Source organism: Haliaeetus albicilla, chromosome 4, assembly GCF_947461875.1.
Source record: "Haliaeetus albicilla chromosome 4, bHalAlb1.1, whole genome shotgun sequence".
NCBI lineage: Eukaryota > Metazoa > Chordata > Aves > Accipitriformes > Accipitridae > Haliaeetus > Haliaeetus albicilla.
Window position 1 is genome coordinate 48262422 of NC_091486.1, and position 18197 is coordinate 48280618.

At 39.0% G+C, this 18197-nt stretch overlaps 1 protein-coding gene across 3 annotated transcripts; it reads right to left on the reverse strand.

Moving 5' to 3' along the window:
• Positions 1 to 152: 152 nt before the first annotated feature.
• Positions 153 to 18186, reverse strand: TNFRSF1B (TNF receptor superfamily member 1B). 3 transcript variants are annotated; one of them, XM_069782496.1, is made up of 10 exons: positions 17982 to 18186; positions 10646 to 10748; positions 8199 to 8327; positions 6897 to 7046; positions 5913 to 6006; positions 5635 to 5828; positions 4794 to 4868; positions 3771 to 3808; positions 3026 to 3296; positions 153 to 1279 (listed from the first exon to the last, which is right to left on the reverse strand). In XM_069782496.1, the coding sequence occupies exons 1-10, from the start codon at positions 18033 to 18035 to the stop codon at positions 1227 to 1229; spliced, it is 1161 nt and encodes a 386-aa protein (XP_069638597.1). In that variant the 5' UTR covers positions 18036 to 18186; the 3' UTR covers positions 153 to 1226. The 3 variants fall into 3 exon arrangements, with proteins under 3 accessions (XP_069638597.1, XP_069638595.1, XP_069638596.1); XM_069782494.1 differs by having other exon boundaries at positions 153 to 2447; positions 17982 to 18131; XM_069782495.1 differs by lacking the exon at positions 4794 to 4868 and having other exon boundaries at positions 153 to 2447; positions 17982 to 18131.
• Between the last annotated feature and the right edge of the window lie 11 nt (positions 18187 to 18197).

Sequence of the window (18197 nt, forward strand, 5' to 3'; positions counted from 1 at the left end):
GCGCATTCGCCGACGCTGAAGCGAAAGAGCGGTGGTCGTTGACGAGAGTCCTCTCTTCAGGCACAGGCTGCAGGGGATCCGTCCTCCTGTCGTCAGGAGGAAATAAAATTGCTTGGAAAGCAGCAGCTTAACGTATGGAATGAAAGAACCCATTCTAGAAATTAGAATTTTGTTTAATGAAGAGGTCAGGGAACTTGGAAGATACATGTACTTGCAAAAAATGCAGGCGTTGTTTGTTTTTTTTTAACTTTTTATAAGCAAATACAAGTGCATCTTTCCCACTTCAACATAAAACTTGGATTTTCATTCCATCACACAGCTCCGTAATTTGAAAACCCAGTAAATTAAATGCTGTAACAGGATCTTCCTTTTTAACATTTTTGAAACTTCTCCAAAAATCTTCCACCGCTGCTTCAATCTGGTCCCAGTACTGGGACCTGACAAACAAGACGTGAAAATACTACAGTGCAAGAGGTTCAAAGCGCTGTAGAAAATTAGGTTCTTTTCTTGCCTAAATCCTTCAGTTTTGTAATAGTTCCAGTGTGCCCATTTTCAAAGTCTTCTCTGAGAACTACCTTCAAGTACAAGTTTAATACACAGTTGTAACAGGTTTCTCATGGTAGAATTAAAGACCTGTTTGCCAGTTCTCCATTCCAGAAATAATATTAGTAAACCTCATAGCTTTTGTGGAAGTTTAAAATTTGTATTTTTAAAATCTGTATCTCTTCTGTAGCTGTAGAATAAATGCCATTCCAAAATACCCTTTTTCAATCTAAGGCCTCAGAAATAACTACTAGATTTAGTTTCTCTTGAGGTAGAATAGAATAGTTCAGTTGGAAGGGAAGTACAGTGATCATCTAGTCCAACAGTATGTTCTCACGGCATGAAAGAAAAAAGTTACGCCTACTGTATGACTTCACTCAAATGTAACTCAGACACCATATTGCAAATTCTGGTTGAATACAGACACCACAATTGTCAGTTAAGTCACACACATAAAAAATATAATTATGGGAAATGGGATCCTAAAGATTGACTTCTAAAACCAAAAGACTCCCACTTGATTCAAAGAAAACCTCTACTAATTTTCTGTAAGAGGTGGCTGGATGTTCAGCATCACGCAAGAAGTGAAGGACAACAGGATTTTCTGGTTCTGAGGTTTGAGTCAATTCCACGTTTTACAGATTATGCCATGCAATCATCCAGAGAGAGTCCTTTTCCTGAGGTCAGTAGGCATGAGCTATCTGGCATATCTGACATGGATCTTCTCTAATATTCACTGGAACATAGAGAAAAATATTTTGGGGTTGTGGTTAACCTCAAAAATGAGGTCAGAATCAATCAGGAAACTATATTAAATCAGGACACAAAGATGACAAACTTTGTCAATAAAAGGAACTTATTTCCTACTCTAAGATAACAACTATTTAATCTAGATTTTCTTTTCTAAAATAAAATGAACTATGTACAGCTAATGAGATGCTATTGTTTAGACATAATAGTTGTAATCTAGTAAAAAAAGCTCCTGTGAAAGGTTGCACTCCTCCATGTACTTAAGAAGTTGATTTGAGAAGTTTGGTCCAATAACAAGCAAAAGCAAACTGTAATAATAAAAGAAATATCCATGAGGATGAGGGAAAGTATGTCCATGAAGATAGGGGATAGGAAATAAAATGGATAATTCATTAGCATCGAATGAATGATAATTTAACTCCAGTTTTAACTCCAGATAATTATCTCCAGTAAATTAACTCCAGAAGAGCTAGTCACAGACATGTTCTTGACAGGTGGCATACCTGAACCCAAATTATCATCACAAGAAGCCTCAGCAGATAAATCGATGGCATAAAGTTAGAAAAATGTTCCTTTTCAAATCTGGTAAAGGTCTCTCTGGGGTATCACCAAGAAAGGGAGGAGTTGGCCATTCAGTTTAAAAGAAAAAGCATTCAAATTTTTTTAAGCTGCAAAGATCATCCTTTGACTCTCAAAGCTGACGAGATTAAAAACCTCTAAAGCATCATTGTCTATATTCGTCTGAAATTTCAAGTCTCTGCAGGAATGCTACATTTAAGATAATGTTTATTTCAGAAGATACGGCGTTGTTTGGCTAATTTTATTAGTCAATCAGTATATGATCTGCAATTTCCTTTAACTGGTTTTCATCCCTGCATCTTGAATACCCAGAGGAAACTTCTTTTCTTCTGAAAGTAAGTCTTGGAGCAAATTGTCCTCGTTTTCCACTGAGCTCTTAATTTCAGTTCCTTTTTTCAAGGGGTTTTCTTCTTTTGAAAGGGGAATTTCTTCCCTTGTTGGGGAATAATAGGGAGCGTTTCCATAATCCATGCTAGTTGAACTAGTCTGTTCTGGCAACTGGGAACTGCAGTCTGGACTACATACTTTAACAATACAAGTCACATTCACCTGCGTTCCTCCGTTACCAGAATGTTCTGTCAAATAAACAGAAAACACATTAAACATGGAAGAATGAAACCCAGAAAAGGACAGTTGGATTCTTTATCCAGTTCTTTGACTTAAAAGTTAAAATAGACACTAAATATCTTCTTGCTTCACTTAATTTAGGCAAGCTCGTGGAGTTGGTTCTGTAACATTTTAGGGGTTTTTTGGTACCATAAAATCCACGTGTCATCCCAGAAATAAAAAAGCCATAAAAATTAATACAGAGCCCTGGATAACAGCCAACTTCCTGTCCACCTGTTGGCATTTCAGATCCTTTTGATTATGTTCTTTTCTTACTGTTCCTTTTGGCTCTTACACTCACAGGTAACTGCCTACCATCACACTGATCTGCCTAGTCTGCAAATAACTCTTTCTCCATTGAGGACACTCTTTACTGTCTCAGGCTGACAACTTAACACAATCGCTTTTTCTTTTCAAAAGTTACTAAATACTCTCTCTGCTGAACAAGAGTCTGATCTTTTACCCTGCCACCTAAACTTCTTCTAAAAAGACTCATAATTGATAATCAAAATCCAAGAGGTTCTGGATCATTCTGATACATTCTTACCTGAACTCGCAGAGTTGTGTCTGTCTCCGCTGTAAAGCTTACAACCTTCTGCAGCTGAATGTTGCTGCTGAAATCCTTCTGTTTCTTTCTTTTCATTGTTTTTGTTACTTCTCACACTGACTCTTGCAGATCCAGTTGGATTATTCAGGGAGCTACTGCTGGACTCAGAAGTTTCCAAGAGATGCTGTTCCTCCTGTTCAGAACTGCTGGAGTTTTGCGATCCTGTATTTCTTACTTTTTTGTCACACTGCTTTTCTGTAGGGGAAAAAGGCTGGAAGATTTGCAGAGAAATGCAAAACATTAGTCTTTCTAGAAAACACTAAAAAAGAACTGGTCAGTACTTAGGCAGCTAAAGAAACCACAGATATTTGCCATTTGTGTAGTGATTGCATAGTAAGTAAAATTCATACCAGTTCATTAGCCATTCAACAAAATGAACCTGTCTCCTGAAGGCACCTACAGTACTTCACTGATTACCTAGGGAACAACGGCTCAAAAATCTGGTCTTCTGAACCACACCTCTGTTTTATTGCTAATACAGCCTAACATAAAGCGAGGGTGGTACATTATGTGGGTTATGTAAGGTACATCTTGCCATCTAGCTTGGGGACCAAACCATCCTATTCTCACTCCAGTTGTCTTTCTGCTGTGCAGTTTTCTGCTACTTGTAATTAGATAAGACTGCATGATTTCTATATAACTTTTAAAGAAATGGAAAAGATAGAAAGGAAGGAGTGACACTCACCGAATCTGCTTCTGTTCTTGTTGGAGAGTATACAAGGGCTGCAAGTGAGGAAAGACAGTTCATTAGCACCCAAATTTGTTTCAATGGCAAAAGCTGCTCTCTTACCTTGTCTGAGTGATATCCTCTGCTCCTGGAATAAACTCGAAATGTACATTTATTACACCTACACCTAATACTACATTAGTTGAAAGCTACAGTATATTAATTTTGTAAGGTGACAAATTTAGCCAGCAAGCAAAGAGGACCCTCTGCATGAATTAATAATTTTTCTAATATAGTGGCAGTGAGAAAAGGTATGGATGACAATAAACTATGGTCATGACTGTTTAATGATAACATTTTATAATGTCTAATATTTAAATGATGAAGTACAAAATATTTAACAAGCTCCAGAAGGAGCACAACTGTTGTACAGTTGTCCAACTGCACTAGGATGTTGTATGTTTAGACAATTATCTAAAATCTGAGGAACAAGAGAGATTTGAATGGGACATTTGCCTCACTCTACCCCTATATTGAGATTAATTTCATCCCATGTGATTTAATAACAATATTTTTACTCTAAACATATACGGAATTCCTGGAGTATTTTTTTAATTCTATTTTTCCGTAGCCGCAAAGCTTATGTGATCAAGCTTATCTGCATGAGTTTTCTCTTAGTCTCTCTTCTATTGACCTTTGAACCTTTTTGCCAATTTCACCCCAATGTAACAGAGGAATGGTGTCAAAAGCTCCTCAGGGTTTCAAGAAGCTATAGGTTGCCGGCTAGTGAGGCAGAAACCTGTAAATCATCTCCTTGTCCCCTTGAAAAAAACGTAAATTAACTCATGCATTATTAGACACCAAAGAACCTCCACATTAGTGATATTTCATCCATGTCCAGCCACAAGAAAAGCTTCAAAGAGAGCTAGCATCTTCTAAGACACTAACATCAGTCAACCACTAGGCTCAACTTGGAAGGAAATGAGATGACACTTTTCCCAATATTTACATATCTGCTTGTTTTCACTTCATGAATCTTACCTTTTTTTTTGGAGACTAAACAATACCCCAAAATACTGATTATCAGGACCAATAACAATGGACCTGCTACTGATCCTGAAAATAAATAAAAAAGATAAATTATTTAGCAGGGTGATCTGACAAAGAACATAATTAGAAAGAGGTAGTTTTGTAGTTTCTGTCCATGGCTACAAAAACTAAATTTACAAGTATCAGGTGTGTCTGACATTCACATTTGATGCCTCTATTGTCAGATACCAAGGTCTCATTTCAGTCTCCAACTCTTCATAAAATTGAATTTTCCTGTCCTGAAAAGTGAGGACAGACTTTTGGCCTCAGTCACAAAAGACCTCTTTAGGCTAGCAACAGTGTGTTAAATACAAGGCCAGACAGCCCAGAATGCTCCTATACATATATGCCTTCTGGATAGGTTGTGAACAGGAGAGAATACATGTGCACTTCTGCATGCTATAAGGACTTCCCATCGCAGGAAAGGCTGCCAGAAGTCTCCAAAGACCTCTCACCAGGAGGTTTATGAAGAAGTCAAGTTTGCCTAGTCCAGAATCTAAGATACAACCTTCTCCCAGCTCCTTCATAGTAGCAATTCTCAGGAAATGCCTTGTATAATCTAGTTTGGGACTTTTTAGAAATCTTTCCAGAATTACAAGGACTGTAGAATGCACTAGGGTAGCGCAGATACATAGGTAAATATTATACAACTCACTACAAACATTGTCATACTGAATTAATTCAGGTCTTCTGAGGTTCTGTTTGGGTACAGGTCTTGGAAAGAAACTGAGAACTAAATAAAAACTTGCTTCCTAGCCAGACAAAAATGACTTTAAATGAGTTAGTAGCTCACCGATTATGTGAGACATTTCAGGTACAGAGTTTAAAATGACAGGTCGAGTTATTATTTCAGGTTTGCTGGAAGCCGAGCTTTGGGTCAGGAGCAGGTTCAAAATAGTGTGAGGTAGAACTGTGGCAACTGCTGTTCCTGAGTCACTGCAAACAGTGTCATTCATTCTGTTTCCTGGAATAGCCACTGATTTACAACTGCAAGAAACAAAAAGAGAAGTTAGGAAAGAAAGCAACCCTGTGCACAGTTAAGGTTGCTATTGGACAGAAACACTGGCTTACACCGTATGTGGTATACAGCTGGTATCGTAAGATTCCTCATGTGAAAAAGTGCCAGGAGGACAAGGTTTACATTCTGTATCTGTGCTATCTGTCCCTTTAAACAAATAGAAAAACTCCAGTTAGTCATCTAGTGAGAAACAAGAATGAATACAAGGTCTGCAGTACAGATCCTAGAAGTGATACAGAGGCAGTACACAAAATACAGTCTTTAACTGTCATATAAGAGATTAATTTGAAACACCCAACCCGAACACAAATCAGAAGATTAATCGGCTGTTAGTTTGGTGCCCTTGATAGTCCATCTTTCTCAAAGACTGTAAAAATCCACAAAAAGGTTAAAATGTGGTACTGCAGACAAAGTTGAGCTTTTTCACTAGTCCCTGACAGATTGACCCCCTATTCCATTCTGTTGGAGTTCTGTATATTTTCAAATGATTCTTAATTTCTTAAAAATACTCAGTGTTCCACCTCTTTGAATATTATTTATCATCTTGAGACAGCTACATTATCAGAGTGGTGAATTTCATCATCTAATAAAAACAGATTAATTCTGCAGAACAGCGTAGAGTCATCATTATTTACTGTAGCCAAAATTCAACCTGAAGCCCTGTTTCAAGGATGTAAGGAGGAATTAAGTAGTCTCAAATCTGAGTCACTTGTATAGAATAAATCACACAGTAGAGCAAAACAAAGGAAGATTAAGTTGGATTGGGGAACTTTCTGATATATGGTAGTAAAATAATGCAACATGTTGTCCCTTTGGTTATGCCTCTTGAGAATACTGTTGCTGTAGTTACTGCCTACTTGCTAAGATAATGCTTGCACTAAAACGAATGCTTAACTGTAGGGAATTAAAGGACTATATTCCTGTAATTTACTGAGTTGGAGGCAGATTCAGAAATATTTATGGACTATTAATGCAAAAAATAACCCTCTTCATACAGTAAAACTATTTTGTGTGTAGAGTGTTCAGAATTAAATTACCTCTTCTGGAAACTCGGTAACCTTTTCCACATTTTTTATGCACTTTACATATTTTGCAGGAGTCATATATTTTTGAAATGCAGTACTCATTAGGTGGGCAGCTACAGATTCTGTCCTGTGACGTAGTGCATGTTTGATTCTGCACAAATCCTGTTTTTAAAACAAGAATAAAGCAAGATGTCATTAGCAACATTTAAAATCATAGCCCGCAATGTTTCAGCTGAATATGAGGTGATGTTCACATACCACAAACTGAAGACAATTTTGCAGCTTCTGGCTAGTATACCATCATAAAACAAATACATTATATGCCCCAACATCTACATTTTCGGAAGAGTTTCCTCTCTGTCTCTAGGAAAGCAGAAATTTGCATTTGTAGAATGCACACTTGAAACTCTGTACCTGCAGTTGCATTATAGTGTATCGTAACCATAAATATGCACATTTGTGTTACCTGTGTTCACCACTGCGGTACCTGGGGGCCATACTAAGATTTGTAGTCTATGCAGATCATGCAACTGTATTTAAAGTGATTGGAGACCTTATTACAAACATTTTCATACTGTAATTAACCAGCTTTGTAGGATTATCTATTTAGATGAGATCAAAGGTCCTTTGAACAACTTAGACTGTATCCTTAAAACTTACTTGCCAGTGAGTCAAGTAGATAATTTTCTACACCAGTTTCCATTAGAAGTGATGGGCAACAGTATGACTGAATTTGTTAATGCACATGATCTATTAGACCAACGTACAGATGTTGGTCCAATGTACTACCTTACAAACTGTTAAGCTGCTTTAACAGACTGAACCAGCGTGCTCTCACTGACTATGCTGCTTTGCAAAAGAAATAAAAATAATATAAGAATATCACAACTGGTGTTTGCTGTTGTCAGTTCAGCAGACAAACTGAGAAATGACTGGATGCTGGAAATGTAATTTATCCATTTAACCCTATGTAAATCAGGTCTTAAGCTCCCTTGGCTGGAGAGTATAAGCAGGAAGTTATTCTACCGATGACATTTGGATCTATTGTAGTGATGCAGTGCCTTAGTTTCCAAGAATAAAAGATTGGTGTCACATTTTTAGGACTTAGGGAGAAAAAGGGGCAGGGCCCCCCGCAAGACTTTTCCCTGATTCCTCTACCCAAATCTTGTGAGGACCAAAAGCATAAGAATGGGACTATACAAGTGATAGACAAAACCTCCTGGTTTTCTTAGGAGAAAAGACTAGGTTAAACCAAGCGTACTCTTTGAGCACACTGTTAAACTCACAAAGGCCTCTGTAATAATTCAAGCCTACCTTTCCTGCAGGGTGGTGAGCAGGCAAAGCACTGAGGAGACCGATTCCAGATTGCTGTATATGTGTTAGGTCTACAGGGACTGCACTTTGTGTCCACAGTGGGACTGCAGCTCTCTGCCTTATATTGACCTATTAAAAACAAAAAAACAAAACCCAAACAAAACAAAACAGAGAAAACATCTCATTGGAAAAGAACACCAGGAATTGTTTAAGGTAAGTTTCATTCTTCGCTGTAGAAACACCTTCCCTTCATTGCCGCTATCAGGTTGGTAACATATACCAAGTAAGTATTGATTTAAAGGAGGACTGCGAGTATATACAGAGAAACTCTGATTTCTTTTACATTATTCATGTTTGACCCCTATTCCTACATTCAGTTCAGTGAATTCCAGCTATGTTCAAAACAAGGCAGCCTCAATCCTGAACAAAACCCCTCAGCATATACTTAGATGCAGCTACCACAGCACATAAACCAAACTTTTTACCCTCATAGAAGCTCTGTTTTGTGGTGAAACACAGGATGGTGTTTCAGGCCATACGTCAGGCATGTGCTAGAATGACGTGTCTGGGTGAGGCCCTTACTACCGTTACAGGCACCAAGTGAAGAAGGCATAATAAGGTATTATCACAAACAGACCTGAATTAGAACTTCACTGCTTGTCACTACGGAAGGGACATGAGCTCACCCTTTTTCTTTCACGTCTTCAGCCAGCCCTGAGATCATCAGCCAGCCCTAACAGATCAAACCAACAAGTTTCTAAAGCTACTGGCATTCCAGACAAAATCAAAAGCTATCAAAGGTAGTTTCTCCAATGCTTCTCACCAACAACAGGGTTCAGTGCAGTGGTGGAAATAAGTAAATATGAGCTCCAACATATCCATTTTGGAGAAAGGAAAACACCTCAGTTGCCATTTCCCCCTTGCTTGAAAGGAAGGTGATGATTAAAGTCAATGTCTCATATCCTGTACAGAAATATCCTGGAAAATATACTCAGAAAGCAGGAGTAACACTGAGAAAGTCTTTGGAGCTGCTTGGAGGATCTTTGTTCTCCGAAAGAAGGGGCCCTGGACGTGAGCCATAGGAATTCTTCCCAAAGACTTTGGTTTATCATGTACTTACTTGAAGCTTAAAATTCTGCCTCCCACATCCTGCTAATGATTTAGGCTTCAATTTTTGAGAAATTATAGTAAAAAAATTCAAATTCATCATAAGAAAAATAAAGATTTTATACTTCCTACAACTTGTCCAGTTTGTTATTCTGAAAAATTAAAATTAAGGAGAAATAGACTGAACAGTACATACCACAACAGAAAAAGGTTTTACGTATGAATTATCATCTTTCATTCGTTGTGTTTTTAACAAAGGAAGTTTGACAGATCTACCTAGACATTTTCGGTTAATTCAATCAACTGTGGCTGCTTCAGCATATACTGATTTCCTGCTTAAACTTCCGGATGTCTCTGACTGCAACTCAGCATTTTTGGAGACAGATTTTGTTTGCTCAGCATGTAATGAGAAAAAAAGGCAGTTTTTTGCTGGGTTAATATAATAATATAATGACAACTTGTTAAAAAAACTCTATTATTAAAATATCCAAATGGCACTACTACCTCCCCCCAAAAACCAAACCCACACACCCACCTTTCTGCAGTCGACAATTTTTGCTAGCAAAAGATCACTAATAATTATCACTGGAGTGTAAGACATGACAACTCAAAGCAGACAGTTTCTGTGGTCTTGTACTCAGTCTCTGATAGTGGTCTGCAGTGTCTGATTTACAGTAAAAGACAACAAAACTCCCTTAATGAGCAATTATAGATCAACCTGTCCAATGGAAAGCCCCTTATATAAGTGATATTATCAAAGTACAGAAACTAAGCTCTACCTCATGCCCTGTTTTACAATATATTTGTTATTAGTGGGCTGGGTCTGACATGTATTCTCTAATTTTTATAATTCCCTTAGTGAGCTGTTGCTCCCCGCTCAATGTTCACTTAAAAATACTTTAATATTTTAAACACCACGCAAAGCTGTGCTTACAAGAGCTCAGCAGAAAACTGTGCTTACAAGAGCTCATCAGCCTACCTCCTGATAAGCCCCAGCCAGGTTAACCTTGTAAGAGAATTCCAATTCTGATGAACAATGTGTCTTTTTTGCAGATATTTTTACAGTCTTGTCATTATATCATTTAAATGTTGCTAATGACATCTTGCTTTATTCTTGTTTTAAAAACAGGATTTGTGCAGAAGCAAACATGCACTAAGTCACAGGACAGAATCTGTAGCTGCCCACCCAGTGACAGCATTTTATTGTCTTCCAGCTAGAGTGCATTACAACAGCAAAAATGCAATGCTCTTCAGATGTATAAATAAACAAAATGTACTACACTCATCTGAAAATTGACTGAATTTGGCTGCGTAAAACAATAGTTTGAATTACAACCTACCTGGAGGGCACTGGCTGCAACATTTATTAAGTCCTTCTTCATAGAATTCAGTGCTGGGATCTTTGCATTGTGCAAACTGTGGTGTATAAGGCAATGAATATTCCTAGGAGAAATTAATGGGAAATCATGAGTCACAAGTCCATTCTGACCCTAAAGTAGACATTCAAAAGAGACAAAGACTTAAAGATCAGTGCAATTATAACCATCTTCCTTCCCAAGGCACTGATGTAGGCCTGATGAAACAGAAAGCAGCAGATGCCAAAAAGTTGAAGGAGAATGCACATCTTATAAGCTACTTGAGACCATTTAGAGGTTACTCTGTTTTTCAAAGATCTGTCACAATGAACAAAGTGACTTCTCCAGGTTTTATGTTCAAAAGAATGCAATGGAACTATGGGATTAGCATCACACCTGGTCACTACTGCACCCCCCAAACCAAAGGGCTAAGTACCTGTTCTCAGTTGCCATGATTCAAACAACCTTTAACAAAACGCCAGTGAAACCTGAATTCTTACTGTTGGTTTGTGGGGAGAAGCATCTTCTGCAAAGTGGCTATGTTAAAAATGATACCTTCTCACTCAGTAGGTCAACTTCCTATACACATTTAGAGCCCTATTTGAAAACAAAAAGATTGACTTTGCTACTTATTAATTCCTTCGGGCCTCTCGAGCTGGTGGAAAAGGGAGCTGTGGGTCTAGCACCACTGCAATGCTTGAAGGAATCTTTCTGTTTCCTTCAGTGGGTGCAAAGGACATAGGACACTAAGCTCAATTCTCTATTGCGCTTACGTTCATTTCGTCCTCGCTTACACCCATGCAATATCCAGCTAAGATAACCCATCCCATCAGTCAAAGAACCTGTACCATTAGAACTGTTTCACCAAAGTAAAGGAAAAAAGGCTTTTATCATTCCAGATACTTTGTGATTCCTTTCTGAATGAGAAAGGCCTTGATGTTTTGAAAATGATGTCTCCAAAAACTGCACTGCTGCTTCTGAAAAGGAGCAACTGTCTACAAGACTTAAATGAAAATAAAAAAACCTACCTCATATGGCAGGTCAAATGCATAAGAAAGTAATGAAATACAGTGCACCTAATTTTCAACTCACACCAGTTAGCACAGCTCAATGACTTCAATGAACAAGTGTCAAAATATTTGAGGACCTGCCGTCTGTTTTCAAAGGGAAAAATATACTCACTCAAAAGAAAAAGGCTAATGTTAGGTAGTACAAGCGTAGGAGTTTCCTGCTAGATCAGAAAGATGCTGTTCAAAAAGTATGTGACACTGCTTAGTTTTCTGCAGTCTGAAGAGATTGCTCCATGTATAATCTACACATATTTAGAGAAGTACTTTAAAAGTATTATTAAAAAGAGAAATCAAAACAGGAACAAACTCTTTGGAGGCCGGTAATGAAAACATCCTTCCTTCTTACTGAAAAAACATGTTGATTATCTATTGTGTCTTCATATTACTGACAAAGTAGACTAAAACTTCCCATTCTCAACAATTGTTTAAAGGGAACCCAATGTTTTCTCATACAGCTTATGAAATATTTACCTCTTATCTAGCTGTATAGCAGAAACAGCATTTCACCCATCTACTCAACGGTCAGTGTCAAAAAGAACCTTTCCTGAGAATGTGAAGGCAGAGAAAGGCCTTCTTAAGTTTCAGTATTCATTGCAGAAAAGAAAAAAGGAAAGCATTGAGTTAAAGATTCAAAACCAGGGAGACTGAGGATGGGTTTCACCAATACCATTCCCATTCTCTCACAGCCAGATCAATGAGAAACAGTCAAGTTGCAAACTGAAGAACAAACTTGTAAAGATGCTTTTAACAGGCTAGAAACTGTGATGGGGTGGGGAAGGATGACCAAAGGAAAAAAAAAAAGATTCTCCATCTTAAACACTAGAGTAGGTGAAGTAAGAAACAGCTGCTGAGCACAAGCTGCATTTTTCAAACGCTGCTCTTTGTCTTTTGATGAGAAGAAAGCCAGTTTTGCAGGAACCATGCTGCAGCCTCAAATATCTCCAAAACCTACTTTGGCCTCCATTTTTGCTTTCCAGTTAAGAAGGCTTATTTAAAGGGTGCTTGCACAAGGATTGAAGACTTTAAAGCAAAACAAGGAGGCTGGCTTCAACATTATCAGTTTCATCATTATTAATAAGAATAATAACCATAATAATTAAAAAATAAAAACAAGGCTTTTCAATACCTTCTAGGTTCACTTGGTATTATACCCTCATAGGATGGGCCACAATAAACCACACCATTTGCAAATGTGAGCTGACACTAAAATCTGATAAAGGAGAAGAAAAGGGCTCTGCTCTCATCAAAAGTCATTTAAGTTACCTTCTTGTTTATTAAAAGAAGAAAGATCCGAGTGTTGTCATCACATTTTTGTAGTCACTATGATCAACTTCATTAAAACAAGCACTTGAGTCTTTTTAAAACATAAAACTTCACTGCAAGAGCAGACACAGGAAAAAAAAAAGGAGCAAATATAATAAACAGCATCACAAATTATCCTGCTGGTGAGGCTTCCTGGCAAAAAATGTTCTTATCTCATCCTCTGTATTGTCTGTTGTAAATACTGCCCTGCGAGTTAAAGACACAGGAAAACCTCTTGGTTGATGGGTTCACATCTGTGTCTTTTAAGTTGTGCTTGAAAGGATATCTCTACTGTCTGATACAATCTCCCTGAAATTTTATCTGATGAGCTGTGGCTCTCAATGACATACAGTTGACAATTTCTTGCCAGCTGTCCTCAAAGAACATTATGGGAAACTAAAAGGGACTTGTAACTCGCTTAAGTACAATTTATATACACACATGAGCTCAGCTTTGTTTGCACTGGAAGGATGCCATTAATTCTAGTAGTTACTTCCAATGTAAACTAGCTTAATCAAAGCTGTCAAGGCCAGCAGTCAAATCTGCTACTTTGTAGGAAGTGTAGGCCTCTTACTAGGTATAAAACTCCTGGATTTCTTGGCTACAAGAAAACCACACTTTTTCTAGCCATCTCGCCAATTTTAAGGTCCAAGCTGGGCACCACAATATTTGTACCTGGCATCCAGATCCATTGGCTACTTTGGGCTGAAAGACTGATGAGTAGGGGTCAGATTCTATTCCACAATCTTTGTATTTGTTACTGTTTGTATCTCTCCCAAGTCCTTATTTTGTCTTCTGCTTTTACTGTGATTCAATTTTCTATAAGCAGATTGTGTGAAGGAAAATTAACCTGATGTTGCATCTTTTGCATTATAGCCTTAGAACTTCTCAGATTAGTTAGTAGCGTCTAATGGCAGCAGACTTTTAAGATATTTATACAGACAAAATGAAGACTTTGGAAGACTTCTTTTAATGTGACAGGTACAAGTAGAAGTAAAATGCCTCATCTATCTAGCAGCAGAGGCACAAACATTATTAAACATGAAATTTAGTCTAGCTCTATGCACATCAAATTAAGCAATATATTCTGGCACAGAAATGGGTAAACCATGCTTGCCTTTGACTACCCAACTCACCAGGGAGATTTTTGCAATGCCTGTGTATTAAGCAATAACTAAGATGCAAAAAGTCAATGACTCAAGACTCTCTCTCCAGAGTCCCCGCACCGTTCGAATAATTTTCCCATCTGCACTACAGACATCCAGTAGATAGGTTACCTAATTTGTCACTGGAGAGGAGTGGGCTAACAGCAGTCTCTATACCAATTCAGAGGTTAGTACAGACTCTTCTAAATACGTATGCGCAAGCACAATTGTTTCCAAGATTCCCAATACCCTACCCACTGGAAGACAAAACTAGCAGAGAACGTGCCTGTATCTCATGATTTTTCAGGCCTGCAGCTGTTATCTGTGCTGTGTGGAGCAGCACAAGGGAAGGGAAAGGGCCTGCAGGCTGTCCCCTCCCACACAGTCATACAGACGCCAGCCACAACTGAGACCCTCATGTCTGTACCAGAGCTGAGCCCGAGTCATGAACTACTGAACAAGATTTGGATACAGACTTCTGTCAAATTAGAAGGGCTTGATCCAACGCACCAACCTGGCTCTACCTATTGGCGAGGAAGTCCAGGTCTCAACTACTCACAGCATGTCACAATGTAATGCATTCCCTAAGTGCTGAATATTAATTATAATGAACCTAATTTCCTTCAATTCCTGCCTTACAGCTTGTTCCTATATTCTTGGACTTTATATGTAATTAAATTTAAGTATCTTCAATAATAGAAATAAAATACGTTAATATAATGGATGAATATATATATTAATCCATTCACATAACATTCATTTTCACTCAAGGAGGCCATTTAAACAAAGATATTTAAGCATATATTTCAATCCTAACTCACATGTCTACATTTTTATTGGTCTCTTTTTCACACAGTTGCCTTCTTCAAACTTAAGCTGTCAAACAAAGGAGTCTGAACAGGAACTACGTCTGGCGTGTAATGTTCTTTACGCATATGAAACCACAATGAAGTCACCAAGGACTCTGATGTAAAAATCTGTTGCTACGGAAAGGACTTGAAGTTAAAAAATATCGTTTGCTGAGCTACCAAACCTGCTGAAGACAGGAAAAAACAGAATTCTGTTTAAAATATTTAAACTGGTAATTTACAAAAATAATTCTGTTGAAGATTAGTTATCAGATAACAGCAAGTCTCGCCAAAATCAGCTAGAGTTGTATCAGGCTGCACCAACTATACTCAAACCATAAAGCTTCTTTAAAGCTGCTTTCCTGCAAATATCTAAAATTACGGGTCCATTATGTGAATCTGTATTTGGAAAAACATACACATTTTCAGGAATACCAGCTCTTCTGTTTCAAAACTTCAGGCTTATGTATCCGAAAATTGGTCTGTTTTCCCAAAGGTTGTCCTAATAAAAGATATTATCCACTAAATCAAGATCTGACACTTACAGTAACAGGCACTGTCAAAGCTGACAGGTCTTAAAATCTACAGTGTCCCTGTGGAAATCAAAGATACTCAGGCAAACAAGGCGTGAAAGCAAGAGGAATAACAGATTGCAGGCCTGAGAGGCAGGAGGACAGGTTGTATCCTCACCACCTGTCAGAGAAGGGCAGGTGATGAGCAAGATCCCAAGAAAGGATCGGCAAGTCAGGATTGGCCACATTAGGTTTGACCTTACGTGCAGACATCCTAGAAGATGCATCTAAGGGAGACAGGGTGATACCTAACATTGAGAACAGAGCAGGAAATGAGAAGTTATGTGAGCCCTAAGTGTAAAGATGGTAGATGAAGAACCTCCCTAAGATGCCCCAGGTATACCAGCCAAACACACTGCCAGAGGGTATAACTGTCTTCTATCTAGGCCAAATGCCAGAACTGGCATTTCTCTAATATTTTGAAACAAATTATTTTCCTGGGATGATGTTGCTTGTATCACAGATGACTTTTGCAATGCTCTGTTAAGACTGTCATCATGAACTTTGATGCAACAACCACAAGTGTGGATATGTACAACAACAAAGCTGCAGGTCACCCACAGCCCTCCTAGCTCTGACCATAAAAAAAGCAGGGACATCTGAGCAGTCTGCTCAGTTTTATTTCTGGATTTTTCCAAAAGATTTCCCTTATGCTCATCCTTTTGCAGTTCAGAGTATGTGCATGGTTATCAACACACCTTCCATGTACCAGCAGCATTCCCCTACAACCGCTCAGGAGCATCCAGAGGATGACCTTCTCTGCACGCATCAGCAACTAAACTGCAGAGCACACTGCACTGCTTTGCAAAGGACAGTTATTTAGTTTTGAGGCTATTGAGAAAGTTTCTATTAAAAATATCTAGTGACTAAGTTGTTCAAAATGGCAAAAATTATGTTCGATTCCTGTAAGTAACACTGGGACTGCGGCTAGAAGCTTTCAGGTAATTTCACCTGAATGAGAAAAAACCCAAGAAATAGCGTCACTCAAGAGCTATTGCTTTGTCAGTTTCTCTCCCTCAAAAAATCAAGTAAGTTTTCTTTAACTGATCACTTTTAAAAATTGATATGAGGCAGGTTTTTTCCAGCTCTGTGGCAGATGCGGTATTTCTGAAGCTACTAGTTTTGTTTTTCTAATTTATATATGGTCTTTTCTTTGGTTTGTCACAATGCAAAAAGTGATGCTGAAAGTTTCCTTCATGATTTCCATCATTATATTTAGGGTGAGAGGAGAGTTAATTCCTTTCAAATCAAAACCCTTTGTTCAGCAAGAAGCATGACAAAACTTTACACTTAAATTTTGGTGGTAAGGTCTGCCAGAATCCTGAGACTCTCCCTTCTTTATCTGCTCTACCCTATCCGCTCCAAGGTGTTCAGTAAATCAGGTTCAAAATAGTATCACCTTATAAACCAGGGCTGAATTCAAAATGAGTGAGAAGAAGTTAAAAGAATTAATTTCAATAATTAATTATCAACCCAGTATAGCACCTGGTACTCCTCAAAAGACCATTATGTAATTCCAGGTTCAGTATACACTCTGACATCCTCATGTGGTTTCACTGAACCTTTATCTTATCAAGGCTAAATTAATATGATTAAATAAACATGTAAACAATATCCACATCCCATGAAAAAGCAATGACCTGGACATCTCAGCAGCATTTCCGTATTTATCGTCACAATTCAGGACACTTTAAAATCAGGTAGAAAAGTGCTATCAATATACCAGTATAGCATACACACAAAGTCAAAAAGACCCCATCAAGCTCTTTAGTTTAAACAGTTAAAAGCATTCATTGGCAAATAGTGGTACAGCTGGATATAAAAGAGAACAGTCACAGCTGCACCACATCAGGTCTTAGATGTAAATTAAAGGGCTTTTCTATGTAAATAGGGAATAGTTTCAGGGATCCAGCAGAGCACAACAAGCACTTCCTGTTTAAACAACGGTGTAAAATACATACAGATTTACACTCTGCACTTGCCAGGACCTTGACAGTTTCTGCAAATATGCAAACAAGCATGAAAAATCAACACATTTCCAATGAAAATCCAGGAAAAACGATTAGTCATTGCTTTGAGAAGCCAGGAAATAACAACGACATAGCCAAAGGGAGCAGGACGAGCTTTGAATTAGTCTAGAAGTGGGACTTGAGGCCCCTGTAGAGCTCGCACCGAGTTCAGCAGAAGCAGAGGGAGACCGGTAACTCAGGGGACTTGCAAGCGTGACAGCAGAACGATGCCCACTTGCCTTACACCTTGCACGACACCAGGGGCACTCCCGCCCTGCAACCACTACAGCGATAAAGGCCGCTCGGTACCGCAGAGCGGCGGACGGGCGGGCCTCCCGCCTCCCCCCGGCCCCGTAACAGGCTCCCCGCACTCACCCGGCCGCCCGCGGCGTGGAGGAGCGCGGCGAGGAGCGCCCAGCGCGGCCCCATCCCGCCGCCGAGTGAGGGCGCGGGGCGGAGCGGAGCGGAGCTGGCGGCCGCCCGGGCCCCGGGAGGTCGAGGCGGGGAGGGGGGGGCACCGCCCCGGGGCGGGCGGCAGCGCCGAGCTGCCGTAGTGGTCCGCCTCGCCACGGTTGCCCAGGCTGGATTAAC